This window comes from Panulirus ornatus, chromosome 5, assembly GCF_036320965.1.
Source record: "Panulirus ornatus isolate Po-2019 chromosome 5, ASM3632096v1, whole genome shotgun sequence".
NCBI lineage: Eukaryota > Metazoa > Arthropoda > Malacostraca > Decapoda > Palinuridae > Panulirus > Panulirus ornatus.
This window is the reverse complement of record NC_092228.1, coordinates 12,216,219-12,233,306: the sequence shown is the minus strand read 5'-3', so window position 1 is coordinate 12,233,306 and position 17,088 is coordinate 12,216,219. Positions and strand designations below refer to the sequence as shown.

The 17,088-nt window shown below is 38.5% G+C and overlaps 1 protein-coding gene across 3 annotated transcripts in view; it reads right to left on the bottom strand.

Annotated features, from left to right (window-relative positions):
• The window catches only part of LOC139748567 (RCC1 and BTB domain-containing protein 1-like), a 93,762-nt gene that overhangs the window by 9,686 nt on the left and 66,988 nt on the right, over positions 1-17,088 (bottom strand). The window contains exons 11-12 of one of the 3 annotated variants that reach the window (XM_071661607.1): positions 16,840-16,913; positions 12,539-14,213 (exon numbers count right to left, since the gene is read on the bottom strand). In XM_071661607.1, coding sequence (XP_071517708.1) covers positions 14,171-14,213; positions 16,840-16,913 — 117 coding nt within the window. In that variant the 3' untranslated portion in view covers positions 12,539-14,170. Of the gene's footprint in view, positions 1-12,538; positions 14,214-16,839; positions 16,914-17,088 lie in introns of those variants that run through there. The other 2 variants (XR_011712771.1, XM_071661606.1) reach the window with 2 other exon arrangements.

Here is a 17,088-nt window from a genome sequence, read left to right as displayed (position 1 = left end):
TGTGTACATGTAGGAAGAGAGGAAAGTGATTGGTTCTCAGTGAATGTAGGTTTGCGGCAGGGGTGTGTGATATCTCCATGGTTGTTTAATTTGTTTATGGATGGGGTTGTTAGGGAGGTGAATGCAAGAGTTTTGGAAAGAGGGGCAAGTATGAAGTCTGTTGGGGATGAGAGAGCTTGGGAAGTGAGTCAGTTGTTGTTCGCTGATGATACAGCGCTGGTGGCTGATTCATGTGAGAAACTGCAGAAGCTGGTGACTGAGTTTGGTAAAGTGTGTGAAAGAAGAAAGTTAAGAGTAAATGTGAATAAGAGCAAGGTTATTAGGTACAGTAGGGTTGAGGGTCAAGTCAATTGGGAGGTAAGTTTGAATGGAGAAAAACTGGAGGAAGTAAAGTGTTTTAGATATCTGGGAGTGGATCTGGCAGCGGATGGAACCATGGAAGCGGAAGTGGATCACAGGGTGGGGGAGGGGGCGAAAATCCTGGGAGCCTTGAAGAATGTGTGGAAGTCGAGAACATTATCTCGGAAAGCAAAAATGGGTATGTTTGAAGGAATAGTGGTTCCAACAATGTTGTATGGTTGCGAGGCGTGGGCTATGGATAGAGTTGTGCGCAGGAGGATGGATGTGCTGGAAATGAGATGTTTGAGGACAATGTGTGGTGTGAGGTGGTTTGATCGAGTAAGTAACGCAAGGGTAAGAGAGATGTGTGGAAATAAAAAGAGCATGGTTGAGAGAGCAGAAGAGGGTGTTTTGAAATGGTTTGGGCACATGGAGAGAATGAGTGAGGAAAGACTGACCAAGAGGATATATGTGTCGGAGGTGGAGGGAACGAGGAGAAGTGGGAGACCAAATTGGAGGTGGAAAGATGGAGTGAAAAAGATTTTGTGTGATCGGGGCCTGAACATGCTGGAGGGTGAAAGGAGGGCAAGGAATAGAGTGAATTGGATCGATGTGGTATACCGGGGTTGACGTGCTGTCAGTGGATTGAATCAGGGCATGTGAAGCGTCTGGGGTAAACCATGGAAAGCTGTGTAGGTATGTATATTTGCGTGTGTGGACGTATGTTTATACATGTGTATGGGGGTGGGTTGGGCCATTTCTTTCGTCTGTTTCCTTGCGCTACCTCGCAAACGCGGGAGACAGCGGCAAAAAAAAAAAAAAAAAAAAAAAAATCTTATTCATCTTATCTATCACACTTTGTCGCTGTCTCCCACATTAACAAGGTAGCACAAGGAAACAAACAAAAGAATGGCCTAACCCACCCACATACACATGTATGTACATGTTGAGATGTTATGCTGAAGTCTGTAGAGGGACTTTGTGTACTGTTAACTGTGTGATACATGTGCTCCCTACAGCACCATGCAATATGTGACTCTTACTTTGGTTGAGAGTCTTGTCACTCAACGAGGTAGAGGTACTAAAGCCCATGAAGCTGGATTTGTGGTTTTACATGTCAATCCCAAATAACTTTGCCTAAAGCCATAAATGGATTGGTTTGATACAAAAAACAGTTTTTTGAGGCTTTATTGTATTTCTAAAGGATTAGCCTCTTCATAAATAAAAAAAAAAAAAGCCTTCTGTGCCACATTCCAGGAGCTAATAAAATTCCTATGTCTGTTACTTCAAGACAATCTATGGTCAACTCCATCTCTGGGCCTTCAGGTTTCAAGATATATCTCTAACAAGGGTGAGGATGTCATTCATCTGAGGGTCAAATAGGTCTGGGGTCCCAAGGGCCTAAGAACCTTACCCTTCATAACTGTCTCATGAGAACTTGTACTAAAATCATTCCTAGTGAGCAAAGTTTCCCTTGGGAAACAACATCTGTTTCATCTTGGGCAACACTGCAGTAGTTCAATGCATTTTCAACCATGAAGCACAGCAATCTTTTCTTCTGGACACCATGTCAGCATGGGATCTCAGTCTTTCAGTATCAGCTTCAGTGTGTTTACAACAAAGGGTAGATACCCTGTTCAGATTTAAGTTCCTATCTTCAAGACAACATGGGTCAGAGAGCCTTCAAGTGGATCCTTGACGTGAATGTTACACATAAGGTACATATATTCATTACAAAATTCAATGCTCTCCCTTCTGTGCATAGTTTCTATCATAAAAGACTTCTCATTCCATGATACAGATGTCCTCTCTGTAGAATGGCACCAGTAGAACAGACTTTAACTCTCCCCTCCACCGTAATATAAAAAAAATCAAATATTGTCAAAAATGTCCAAATGGGTAATAGTTTTACTTAGAGTCACATTTTGGACAAAACATCACAAATATCTTTTTCAATTTCATCAAAACTGGTTATATTTGTATTAAAAGAACAGTATTTCAGATGAAATGGATATAATTTTTATTAGTACATCACACATTTTATTTTCCTTATGTCTGACAGCACAATTTCAGTCAGCACAGCCTTGGAGCAATTTTCCTTCATTGCCACTTCCCAGATACAGTCCCAATACTTTTTAACTATTCCTGCACCTGTTGGCAATAACATGTTTAAACACTCAGCATAACACATTTGAAATTTCTTTTCATGATAAACATGTCAGTGAAAGACCTCATTAACTATATTAAATCGTACACAGTACACCCATAGTCCTGCCCAGTGGACTTCCTGAGTGCTGTAGGAGCCTTTCAAGATGGACTCCTGGGGAGGAATGTAAGGTAGGGAATTTCTTCCCACAGAAGAAGCCACTATGCAAGCCTTCTTTTTCCTCCGTCTTTCCTCTCCTTCCTTATCATCTTTTACTTCCTGCAGTATATCCTGGGGTTTTGCAGGAATGAATGGTTGGCAGTGTTCAACATATCAAGATATGAGCCTGCAATGTTAGCCTTGTTTCTTAAAAAAAGATGGTGTTAAGTAGTGGACTGATTCATATAGTTGTCCTATAATAAACCCTTTCAATGTCTAATAAAACTTTAGCTGAAGAAAACAATCAGTGCCCCAGGGAGCTAATTTGACTGCTGTAGAAAAACTTTTAATCCAAAGTACCATATTCAAGGAGTGCACTGAGAGTGAACCTTCATGCCAAGTTCTTTCAACACTGGTGGTGGCTCTGAAAACTAGAGCAAAAACAACATAGTAGTTGGGTAAGATATTCTAATTGTGATTGATTCTGATTTATACATAACAGATCTTATTTTCCAGATTCCCAGTATCATAGCAAAGTTTTACATTTAATGAAATAATTTTTTGTACCAATCTTCAACTGGTAAAATTTTCAATAAATGTACAACTCTCTCTGCATCAGCATATATTGTTATACTGTATACACTGCATAACTTAAATGAAACTGTGGTTGTACTTCATCCATAAATATTCATTCCACTGGGACACATTCATTCCTCTGGGATACATTTTGCATCATTCTGAACATTTTCCATAGTTATTGGCTTAATAGCTCAATATATAATTCTTTTTCAAACATTTTCATTTGATGAGTAGAAATTTTGAAATATTGTTTTTCCTCTCTATTAAGAAATTCTAGTGTCAAAAATCTTCAGGAAACATTTTGTATCATTCTGAATGTTTTTTCAGTTTTGACTTCATAATCTGGATTTTTTTTCCAATTTGTGAATAAATTCACAACAATGAGATTTCTAATTAAATTTCTTAGGAAATTTTAATGTCAGATGAATAAACTGTAAAAAAAATATCACTTAAAAAGATACTAACACTTTCATTATTTGCTCCACAACTGATACCTTTCAGGGAAGTGCCTAAAGTCAGTTGCAATACAAAAAGGTTTAAGGACAGATGCTGGGATTTCCCACATGACATCACTGGGATTTGTCCTTTTATTCTGAGGAGGACTGGGATTCTTTAATTTCCTTGCTCACTGGACTCCTACTGTGGATAAAATAGCTTTTCACAACTTCAAAACATATTCTACCCTTTCTTCACTAACCAAATACTCTTATTGAGCACTAAATGATCACTTTTCTAATGTGGGATAACACAGCTGATATCTTCTACCTTGAACTATTAAATATCAAAAAAGGAACCACTGCTGATGATGCATCAGCTCCACTGTATCTTATCTGTTCAGAGAAATATTGGTGCAGGAAGCTTTCATGAATATATATAAAAGAAATTCTCTGAATTTCTCCTCCCTTTGCAGATTTTAGAATATACTGCTGATCTCCTTGCAGTGAAAACTACCTATCACTCAGGGTTTTACATCAATGACTGGCTTGTCTCACTCTCTCATGCACCATCCTTATGTTTTGCCTCCTAAATTCTCTACCACTCTTACATTCTGGAGTTTACAACTGATTTTCTTGAAGTGAAAATCCCTATTACCGAGATTTCCCACTGCCCACTGCACTCTCCTGATTTTACCTTCATCATTTTCATTGTATATTTGATATACTTATTCGAATCTTCCTGATGGAATAAGTATTACATGTAAAACTTCCAAAATTCAAATGGCTTAGGACAAAGCAGTGTTAAACTTTAGGAAAAATTCAGACCCTGGCGACTTACACTTAATCTATCTACAAACAAATAAATGCTAGTAAAACCAATCTGGCAAAATAATTGTTTTTTTCTTTGACTCGCTACAAATCTTTTCTTTAATCAACCACTGTTATACTAGATCAAATGAGCACAAACCAGGCTATTTGGGTGGTATACACTACATTATTCCAGTACATTTTGGACATCATGGGAAGTTTTGTTGAACCAAGGTGATGAAATTCTTACATAGCTCTCATGTCCCTTCTGTTCAAAACATTCAACTCATAATCAATAAAATATGGTACATTGTATTTTTCAGATATCATTTGTAAAGTTCTTTTCAGAAGGTTCTTACGTTATGTACACATTAATAATTGTCTACATATTCAGAAAATTAACGGACAATATAGATGAAATAGACTGAGGTTGAAACTTGTACTGATTGTTTGTGATGGTGGTCCCTTCATATTCAATTTGTAACTAACAAAATCACACAGTGTATTATATTTGTTATGTATCTATCTACTTAGTTCTCTTCAAAAGGCTTTTCTCTGATGATTGAATTAATAATTGTCAACATTTTTCAATAAAAATAAGGGAAAATAGCTAAAGAAGTTGGGAGTGAGAGTATGGCATCTTTCCCTATACACTTACACCACTGTTTCTTTCATTCTTCCATGGGTAAATTAAGGATAATATCAACTGTTTCTTGGTTGTTCAATTATTCTTATATAATGTTCTTTCATTTCATGAGACAAATGTTTTTCCACTACTTTACTTAGTTTTTTTTTTTTTTTGGCTTTGTCGCTGTCTCCCGCGTTTGCAAGGTAGCGCAAGGAAACAGACGAAAGAAATGGCCCAACCCACCCCCATGCACATGTATATACATACACGTCCACACCACAAATTACATACCTACACAGCTTTCCATGGTTTACCCCAGACGCTTCACATGCCCTGATTCAATCCACTGACAGCACGTCAACCCTGGTATACCACATCGATCCAATTCACTCTATTCCTTGCCCTCCTTTCACCCTCCTGCATGTTCAGGCCCCGATCACACAAAATCTTTTTCACTTCATCTTTCCACCTCCAATTTGGTCTCCCACTTCTCCTCGTTCCCTCCACATATATCCTCTTGGTCAATCTTTCCTCACTCATTCTCTCCATGTGCCCAAACCATTTCAAAACACCCTCTTCTGCTCTCTCAACCACACTCTTTTTATTTCCACACATCTCTCTACCCATACGTTACTTACTCGATCAAACCACCTCACACCACACATAGTCCTCAAACATCTCATTTCCAGCACATCCATCCTCCTGCACACAACTCTATCCATAGCCCACGCCTCGCAACCATACAAAATTGTTGGAACCACTATTCCTTCAAACATACCCATTTTTGCTTTCCGAGGTAATGTTCTCGACTTCCACACATTCTTCAAGGTTCCCAGGATTTTCGCCCCCTCCCCCACCCTATGATCCACTTCCGCTTCCATGGTTCCATCCGCTGCCAGATCCACTCCCAGATATCTAAAGCACTTTACTTCCTCCAGTTTTTCTCCATTCAAACTTACCTCCCAACTGACTTGACCCTCAACCCTACTGTACCTAATAACCTTGCTCTTATTCACATTTACTCTTAACTTTCTTCTTTCACACACTTTACCAAACTCAGTCACCAGCTTCTGCAGTTTCTCACATGAATCAGCCACCAGCGCTGTATCATCAGCGAACAACAACTGACTCACTTCCCAAGCTCTCTCATCCACAACAGACTTCATACTTGCCCCTCTTTCCAAAACTCTTGCATTCACCTCCCTAACAACCCCATCCATAAACAAATTAAACAACCATGGAGACACCACACACACCTGCCGCAAACCTACATTCACTGAGAACCAATCACTTTCCTCTCTTCCTACACGTACACATGCCTTACATCCTCGATAAAAACTTTTCACTGCTTCTAACAACTTTCCTCCCACACCATATATTCTTAATACCTTCCACAGAGCATCTCTATCAACTCTATCATATGCCTTCTCCAGATCCATAAATGCTACATACAAATCCATTTGCTTTTCTAAGTATTTCTCACATACATTCTTCAAAGCAAACACCTGATCCACACATCCTCTACCACTTCTGAAACCACACTGCTCTTCCCTAATCTGATGCTCTGTACATGCCTTCACCCTCTCAATCAATACCCTCCCATATAATTTACCAGGAATACTCAACAAACTTATACCTCTGAAATTTGAGCACTCACTCTTATCCCCTTTGCCTTTGTACAATGGCACTATGCACGCATTCCGCCAATCCTCAGGCACCTCACCATGAGTCATACATACATTAAATAACCTTACCAACCAGTCAATAATACAGTCACCCCCTTTTTTTAATAAATTCCACTGCAATACCATCCAAACTTGCTGCCTTGCCGGCTTTCATCTTCCGTATTTAGGATATATTTGTGTGTTAAGGAGACTAATCTGGTAGGAGAACTAAAATGAAATAATTTTTTTTCTTTGATTGGCATCAATCTTTTCATTTTCTATACCAAACACTGCAGTATTAGCTTATTTGAACACAAATTATGCAATCTGGATGGAATACATACTGTTATTCAGGTATATTTTGGCTATCTTCTGGGTTTTGTTGTATTAAGATGGAATTCTTATCTAGCCCTTGCACTCCTTGAGTTCCAAACATTCAACATATAACTGATAAATTGCCATAGTAAAATGCATTTTATCATATTTCTTATACATAGTTCTTATCTAGTATCTTACCTAATGCATAAAATGATAACTAATTACATTTTCCAAAAAATTATAGGAGAAAACAAGTGAAAGAGATGTATCTCCATCATTTGTGAGTGACAGCATTCATTTCAAAACATTCTAGAAATATTTGATAAAATGATATGGTTTATCTAATTTTTCATAAATCTTCCTACAAGATTCACCACAAAAGTTCTTATCTGATGAATATATTACTGAGTCATTTTCAAATCTAAACAAATATAAAAGAAAACAGCTAAAGATTGGGGATATCTTTACCAATACACTTCCACCAAAAGTTTCTTTTATTTTTCCTTAGGTAAGCTTAGAACAACATCACTTGCTTCTTGGTTGCTTAGTTTGTCCTTTATTAGTTATTTCTATCATTAATTTAACGTTTTGATATCAAAAATTTATTTTTACGTGTAGGATACCCATCCAGTGAGAGCACTAAGGTGAAATAATTTTGATTTTCTTTAATTGGCTACAAATCTTTTTATAAACATTGTTTTACTTGCCTAACTAAACACAACATTGGCAATTTCAATGGGATGCACAGTGTCATTCTGGTAAGATTGGCTTCTTTTGGGATACAGTTTTTCAAAAAAATATTTCACAGCTGATCTGTTTTAGCTATTTCCTCATATATCTTTTAAATATGTTCATGATTATCAATTCATTCATAAGGTAAGAACCTTCTGAATTGGACTGTGTGGAAAATAATATGAAAAATACAAAATACCATATAACTTTATCAATTATAATTTGAATGTTTAAAGAAAAAAAAAACACGATCAGTAAAGTCAGGAAGGAAGTAGGCCTTTTATGTTTTTCACCTATTTTCTTGAATCAAGTTCTCAGTATTCATCAATTCCTGCATTAGCTAAGACCTACGTGAAGAGGACCTTGCACAAAACCTATATGGAAAATACAATTATGTGGTGAATATTTTGAACCGAAGGGGTGCATGTGACCCAAGGTGACCCAGAAAAAGTGAGAAACATATAAAATTTATTTCAAATTCAACTTTGGAGACCTTCAAATCTTTGGAAGTTCAAATTTCAAAAGTTTTATCTGCATCAAAGATATCAGGAGAGATTTTCTTACTTTTACATTTCTATGATACAGTGGCTGAAAGGACCATAATCTACCAGGACTCCTCAAATTTTAGGACAGCCTTACTGGGAGGTCCAAGTGCCCTTGTTCTCTGTCTTTTCTTTCCTTTCTTGTTATACTGAAAGAAAATTTATGAACGATGATGTATAAGTCTATCTTCATAATTCTTGTCTCAAGAACAATCATATCTAGTAGTCTCCTTATTCAGTTCTCTGCTGTCTTCTATTAATTCATCTTTATTGTCTTGGCCTACTTGTGTTAAAGTTGCAGCTCTCCTGATTTCCCACCACTCTGTATTCCCTCTGTTTTTGCCTTCTATTTTTCTTTCTTTTTTCTCGTTATTTTTTACTAAACACTCTTACTAATTCTTCATTCTATATGGGTTTCTTTGCCAGCTATACCATCAGTTTATCATACTCCATTCTCAAATTAACCTTTGGAGATATCATTCTTTTACTTCAGCAACAATTCTTCTATTCTTACCATCTGTTCAATACTGGAAACTACATCCAATACCTGCTGTCTTTAGTATATCTCATACTTTTGACATCTTCCTTTGTTGCCTTTTCTAAACAATGAATGTATCCTTGTCCAGTGAAAACATCACCACCAGTCTGCATCAATCTATCTCCCATTTCACTACCAGTCTGTATCAATCTATCTCCCATTTCACTACCAGTCTGTATCAATCTATCTCCCATTTCACTACCAGTCTGTATCAATCTATCTCCCATTTCACTACCAGTCTGTATCAATCTATCTCCCATTTCACTATTTCCACAGTAACATATTTGGTCTACTCCAGTTGCAGGCCAATTCTTGGAGCTTTTCGTCAGTCACTTTAAAGTTTCTAGTCCTCTTCAAAAGTGCTTTCTTGCCTTTATACATCTATTATCACACTTGTTCTATCAGTCTATTATTTTCTTCACTCTTCTCCATAATACTATCTTCATCATGTTAACTTACTTAATCTCTTGTTACTATTATTTCCCTGTTTCTCAGCCCAACCTTTTTACTTGGCTGATCAACAGATAAGTCACCTAAACTTGGCCCAATTAACCTTTCACCCAAAATATTTTGTGTTTCATGATACAAAAACTCCCACTTTCCAGTTTCCTCTCCTCCTGTTCTCTTTTGAGCATAAAAATTCATCACTATGGCCTTCAAACTGTTATCTTATACCTCTGTTCATCATCTAACTCAAGTATCTTTTCTTTCTACTCCAGGAGTATTCCTAAGTCTTTCTATTCCAATTCTTCTTGCTTGATATCTACATTTGGTCATCCCCAATTTGGACTCCTTTATCATTATATACCTAAAATGTGCTGAGAGGTGCAACTGGAGGGATGTCTGATCATTATCTTGTGGAAGCTACGGTGAAGATTTGTATGGGTTTTCAGAAAGGAAGAGTGAATGTTGGGGTGAAGAGGGTGGTGAGAGTAAGTGAGCTTGGGAAGGAGACTTGTGTGAGGAAGTACCAGGAGAGACTGAGTACAGAATGGAAAAAGGTGAGAACAATGGAAGTAAGGGGAGTGGGGAGGAATGGGATGTATTTAGGGAATCAGTGATGGATTGCGCAAAAGATGCTTGTGGCATGAGAAGCGTGGGAGGTGGGTTGATTAGAAAGGGTAGTGAGTGGTGGGATGAAGAAGTAAGATTATTAGTGAAAGACAAGAGAGAGGCATTTGGACGATCTTTGCAAGGAAAAAATGCAATTGAGTGGGAGATGTATAAAAGAAAGAGACAGGAGGTCAATAGAAAGGTGCAAGAGGTGTAAAAGAGGGCAAATGAGAGTTGGGGTGAGAGAGTATCATTAAATTTTAGGGAGAATAAAAAGATGTTCTGGAAGGAGGTAAATAAAGTGCATAAGACAAGGGAGCAAATGGGAACTTCAGTGAAGGGCGCAAATGGGGAGGTGATAACAAGTAGTGGTGATGTGAGAAGGAGATGGAGTGAGTATTTTGAAGGTTTGTTGAATGTGTTTGATGATAGAGTGGCAGATATAGGGTGTCTTGGTCGAGGTGGTGTGCAAAGTGAGAGGGTTAGGGAAAATGATTTGGTAAACAGAGAAGAGGTAGTAAAAGCTTTGCGGAAGATGAAAGCTGGCAAGGCAGCAGGTTTGGATGGTATTGCAGTGGAATTCATAAAAAAAGGGGGTGACTGTATTGTTGACTGGTTGGTAAGGTTATTTAATGTATGTATGACTCATGGTGAGGTGCCTGAGGATTGGCGGAATGCGTGCATAGTGCCACTGTACAAAGGCAAATGGGTTAAGAGTGAGTGCTCAAATTACAGAGGTATAAGTTTGTTGAGTATTCCTGGTAAATTATATGGGAGGGTATTGATTGAGAGGGTGAAGGCATGTACAGAGCATCAGATTGGGGAAGAGCAGTGTGGTTTCAGAAGTGGTAGAGGATGTGTGGATCAGGTGTTTGCTTTGAAGAATGTATGTGAGAAATACTTAGAAAAGCAAATGGATTTGTATGTAGCATTTATGGATCTGGAGAAGGCATATGATAGAGTTGATAGAGATGCTCTGTGGAAGGTATTAAGAATATATGGTGTGGGAGGCAAGTTGTTAGAAACAGTGAAAAGTTTTTATCGAGGATGTGATTGGTTCTCAGTGAATGTAGGTTTGCGGCAGGGGTGTGTGATGTCTCCATGGTTGTTTAATTTGTTTATGGATGGGGTTGTTAGGGAGGTGAATTCAAGAGTTTTGGAAAGAGGGGCAAGTATGAAGTCTGTTGTGGATGAGAGAGCTTGGGAAGTGAGTCAGTTGTTGTTCGCTGATGATACAGCGCTGGTGGCTGATTCATGTGAGAAACTGCAGAAGCTGGTGACTGAGTTTGGTAAAGTGTGTGAAAGAAGAAAGTTAAGAGTAAATGTGAATAAGAGCAAGGTTATTAGGTACAGTAGGGTTGAGGGTCAAGTCAATTGGGAGGTAAGTTTGAATGGAGAAAAACTGGATGAAGTAAAGTGTTTTAGATATCTGGGAGTGAATCTGGCAGCGGATGGAACCATGGAAGCGAAAGTGAATCATAGGGTGGGGGAGGGGGCAAAAATTCTGGGAGCATTGAAGAATGTGTGGAAGTTGAGAACATTATCTCTGAAAGCAAAAATGGGTATGTTTGAAGGAATAGTGGTTCCAACAATACTGTATGGTTGCGAGGCGTGGGCTATGGATAGAGTTGTGCGCAGGAGGGTGGATGTGCTGGAAATGAGATGTTTGAGGACAATGTGTGGTGTGAGGTGGTTTGATCAAGTAAGTAATGTAAGGGTAAGAGAGATGTGTGGAAATAAAAAGAGCGTGGTTGAGAGAGCAGAAGAGGGTGTTTTGAAATGGTTTGGGCACATGGAGAGAATGAGTGAGGAAAGAATGACCAAGAGGATATATGTGTCGGAGGTGGAGGGAACGAGGAGAAGTGGGAGACCAAATTGGAGGTGGAAAGATGGAGTGAAAAAGATTTTGAGTGATCGGGGCCTGAACATGCAGGAGGGTGAAAGGCGGGCAAGGAATAGAGTAAATTGGATCGATGTGGTATACTGGGGTTGACGTCCTGTCAGTGGATTGAATCAGGGCATGTGAAGCATCTGGAGTAAACCATGGAAGGTTGTGTGGGGCCTGGATGTGGAAAGGGAGCTGTGGTTTTGGGCATTATTGCATGACAGCTGAAGACTGAAGAGTGTAAACGAATGGGGCCTTTGTTGTCTTTTCCTAGCGCTACCTCGCACACATGAGGGGGGAGGGGATGGTATTCCATGTGTGGCGAGGTGGCGATGGGAAGAATAAAGGCAGACAGTATGAATTGTGTGCATGGGTATATATGTATGTGTCTGTGTGTGTATATATATGTGTACATTGAGATGTATAGGTATGTATATTTGCGTGTGTGGACGTGTGTGTATATACATGTGTATGGGGGTGGGTTGGGCCATTTCTTTCTTGTTTCCTTGCGCTACCTCGCAAATGCGGGAGACAGCGACAAAGCAAAATAAATAAATAATATAACCTAAAAATCATACTCTTTATGCTTGTGGAGGGTAACTGCCTACTCCATATTCATTACTGCTTGCCCCTATGCCTTTTTCGACGACTTAATTCTTCTTGCACTTCCAACCTTGAATCCTCGGTTTTCAGCTATATTTCTCTTCTCCATTTGAGTTCAAATTACGGCTTTGGAAAGTTTCCATGGATATTCCATAATTCTTTTGATCTACTTCACCCTTAAGAAAATATTATTTTCACTTTCAATATACTCTATATATTCACACTAATTCTTTTTTATTTGTGTTTTGACAAGCACAAGTGTGACTGCATTTAAGTACATATACATACATGCAAATACATATTCACATATACCCATTGTAAATGCAAATCAAGTTATAATTTTCATCCATATGCTGCCTTGCTAAGGCAGGAGAAGATAAGCAGCTCAAAAATGAAGCTCATCAAATGCAATGCTAATCATGGTATTTCTCCTCTTAAAATATACATATACCTTACCTTTCAGCCCAAAAGACCCCATGAAAATTGTCATCTTAAAAAGCAAAAAATTGATGATTCTTTCAAAGATAAGAGTATCTGAAATCAGATATGGCCATTGCCCATTCAGCTAAAGATAATCAATAACACATAGAGATAAATTACATATAATTCTTAAACACACCCCTTTTTAGACTGTCTACCTAACGTACAACCCACCACCAATCTACAGTATTTCCTTACTCAGCTAACAAGTACATTTTTTGTTACTATTCAAAAGAATTACTTCAATTGTCAGTATAAAAATCAGCTAGGGTATACATGAAAATAATTCATGAAATGGAAATACAAATGGGTAAGCCACATCTGCGGTAAGAATTACTATCTAAAATAGTGGATACAGAAAGTAGGATGCAGTCAGCCTTTTGGAGGATAAATCATCCTTTGTTAATGATATATTCTATTACTATTTAAAGTTTGTTCTTATGAAGCAGCACAGATTTTAAAAAAATACATTACCAATCCAATAACTCACACACTGGAACTATAATCATCTCTAACTCAAATTAGTATGTGATACAGTTTAGAATTTTGCAATTCATTAACATCTTTAAATTAGCATTAATAATCAAAAGATGAAAATAAATATTCATAAAATTTCATGAAAAGAGCTGTGACAAACTTACAAGCTATGAAACTGGACAAAATATTGGTGTGCATCTTGTCTTTTCTAGATAAACTACTGCTTTTTCACATAAGTTTAGAAATGTTTAAAACTTATAAACTTTCCATATAAAAGACAATGGTGTACCACACTTTCTGTATCCAAAAGGTGAATTCAATGTTCTTCACAACCACAAAAAAAAACAGCTCTTCAATAAATATAAAACTGGTATAAAATGAATATTTCAAACAAATATCCAACATCACTTTAGAATCTACTTTGATTAAAAGATTCTATGTCCCAGCTAGTTTTCAGTCCTTAAACTAATCACATACCTTGGCAATTGTACTTCATCAATGATTTGTCGTCATCCGTCCCAAATAACTATCATGATCATCCTCTCCATCATCATTATCATTATCCATTACATTCCTGACCCTTGTTGCAACAGAAGCTGCACCTTAACCTTGCATAATATTAGGAGTGGTGACCATGCCTTGGCTGCTGCTGTTGTGAGATTCTCATCAACAAGTAGCTAGAATATCAGTATTTAAATGCCCCATGTTGTGCTGCTCGCTGGATGAAGTTCTTTACAGTTAATTCATCCAGAGCCATAAATGCCTCTGTTTGTGCAACTTCCGTCATATGATTGAGTGCAAAGCGGAAGCAGAATTCCTCCAGTTCCTAAAATAAAAAAGAACAAAAATACTGAAGTCAAAAGAGACTAAAATAAAAGAATACAAACTCTGATATCAAAAGAGATCTATCCTAAGATATGGGGTTCAGAACAAAAGAATGGTAAACACAAGATACCTAAAAAGTCAATATTTATTAACGAACAATGGTCTTTAATGTAGCAGCTGTACTAACTATAAAGCAAAAGTCTAAAACCTGAGTAGAGTGATTAACTGTAGGTTGCAGAAGAAGTCAGGCTAAAGAAAAATGTAGGTTTTGAAAACTGAAAAACTTTTCTCTCCAAGACAGTGTCCCACAAGCATAAAAGATTCTATGGGACATTCTCTAAGAAAGTTAAAATTAGGGCCTTCCAATCCTCAGTGTTTCTAGTGAAGAAGGGTTGGTCTTCCTTGTCCTTTGCTAGCAATTCAACCATGGTAGTGGCAGCTCACTCGTTTTCTGCCAACCTACGTCCATACAGATGAATGCCACTGACTTCCTCCTCCCAGCCGCCTAACAGTCCAAAATTCACATTTCACAAGCATCAACCTAAAAGCAGTCACAGGGGAGAGAGAGAGAGAGAGAGAGAGAGAGAGAGAGAGAGAGAGAGAGAGAGAGAGAGAGAGAGAGAGAGAGAGAGGAGGAGGAGGAGGAGGAGGGGGGGGGGGATTGCTCACAAGAAATCACCTTGAAGAAAAAACCTAAATCTTCTCGTTTACGATTTGTCCTACAAAAATAAGAGCGTACCCACATACAAAAAGGAGGGTCTAGAAAAAAAAAACTTAAAAATAATAAGACTAAACCAAAGGAGAAATTAAATACTTTTGATGGTGGTCTGGAAGTGTATTAGAATCTCTCTCCTGACAGAGGAATCCCCAAAGCTGCAAAGGTAGATTCATAAAGTCAAAACATGAAGTTCCCAATCTGCGGGCCATGACCCCTGGAGGGGCAATTTGGCAATTTCATGGGAACATGTGGTTAGTTTGTCAATGCTGTGTTGCATCACCCAAATGTAAAGTAATATGGGAGGGGTAAAATGAAAGAAGGACTCAATATGATCATCATCTAACAGGAAATAAGCTTCAGGATTCTGTTTGTGAGGAGGTCTGTGAGTTAACATTGTTCCTACCCTCCTGGCTATAAGGATAATAGTTAAGGAGACAAACTACCTGTTGGCAAATATCATAATAGTTTTCAAGTTCATTTGTAAGAAAATATCTAGGCAAGATATTCATATCCTAAAAAAGGCCAAAACTACAATATGTTTCTCAAGTTTGGTCACCATACATAAAGAAGCACAGAGAGCTAGCATTGAATGTCCATAGGAAGGCAACAAGCAACGAGGAATGTGTGTAGAGACAGGCAGCTACAGGAGAGCAAAAATGGGTAGGTTTGAACGCACAGTACTCCCAACAATGTATGGATGCAAGGACAATTTGTGGCACGAGTGATTTGACTGAGTATGTAATAAAGGGTAAGAGAGAGGTATAATAATAATAATTAGACAGTAAATGAGAAAGCCATGGAGAATGAGAGAGGAAAAGTAGACATAGAGGATATATGTGTTGGAAGTGGAGAGGACAATGAGAGGTAGGGGGGCACCAAACTGTAGATGGGAGGATGGAGTGAAAAAGATTATGAGTGACGGGGGCCTGAACATGCAAAAGGCAGAAAGGTGTGTAAAGGATAGAGTGCATTGGAGTGATGTGGTATACAGGGGGGTGATATGCTGTCAATGGACTGAATCAGGGCATGTGAATCAGCTGACGCAAACCATGGAAAGATCTGTGGGGCTTAATTGTGGATACTGAGCTGTGTTTTCAGATAATTAAATAAGACAGCTAAGAAATGGAAGTGAGTGTATGAGACCTTTCCTCATCTTTTCCTAGCACTAACATGTGAAAGTGTACAAGTATATAATATTTTTCTTTTTCATACTTGATCACCATTTTCTGCGTTAGTGCAAGGAATGCACCAGGAAAGGCTACATCAGCTCACATTCCTTCTCAAGCTGCCATGTGCAATGCATCAAAACCACAGCTACCTATCCACAACCAGGCCCCACGGACCTTTCCGTGGTTCACCCCTGACGCTTCACATGCCCTGGTTCAGTCCAGTAACAGCAAGTCGACCCTAGTATACACTTTCTTAAATCACACTATTCTGTGTAAAACCTTTCATCCTCCAACATGTTCAGGCCCCAGTTGCTCGAAATCTTTTACACTCCATCCATCCATCTCCAATTTGGTCTCCTCGTTCTCTTTGTTTCCTCCACTTCTGACACATATATCCTGTTCGTCAACCTTTCATCATTCATTCTCTCCATATGGCCACGTCATTTCAGCACAACCTCTTCTACTCTCTCATCCACAGTCTTTTTTATTACCATGCATCTCTCCTGCCTTTTTATTCAAATCACCTTACACCATACATTGTCCTCAAACACTTCATTTCCAATACATCTGCCCTCCTCTGCACAGCCTTATTCATAGCCCATGCCTTGCATCCATGTAATATTGTTGGGACTACTATTCCTTCAAACATACCTATTTTTGCCCTCCCAGATAATGTTCTCTTTCCTAACATTCTTAAGCGCTCCCACACCCTTTGCCCCCTGCCCCATCCTATGACTCACTTCTGCTTCCATGGTTCCATTCGTTGCCAGGGAGATGAATGCAAAGGTCTTGGAGAGAGGAGCAGATATACAATCTGTTGGGGATGAGGATACCAGTGGTAAGTCAGTTGTTGTTTGCTGATGACACAGTGCTGGTGGCAGATTCAAGCAGATGCTGGAGTCTGAGTTTGGGAGACTGTATGAAATTGTAGAGTATATGTAACTTGAAGTAAGGTTTACAGTTTAACAGTAAAGAGAGACATGTTAATT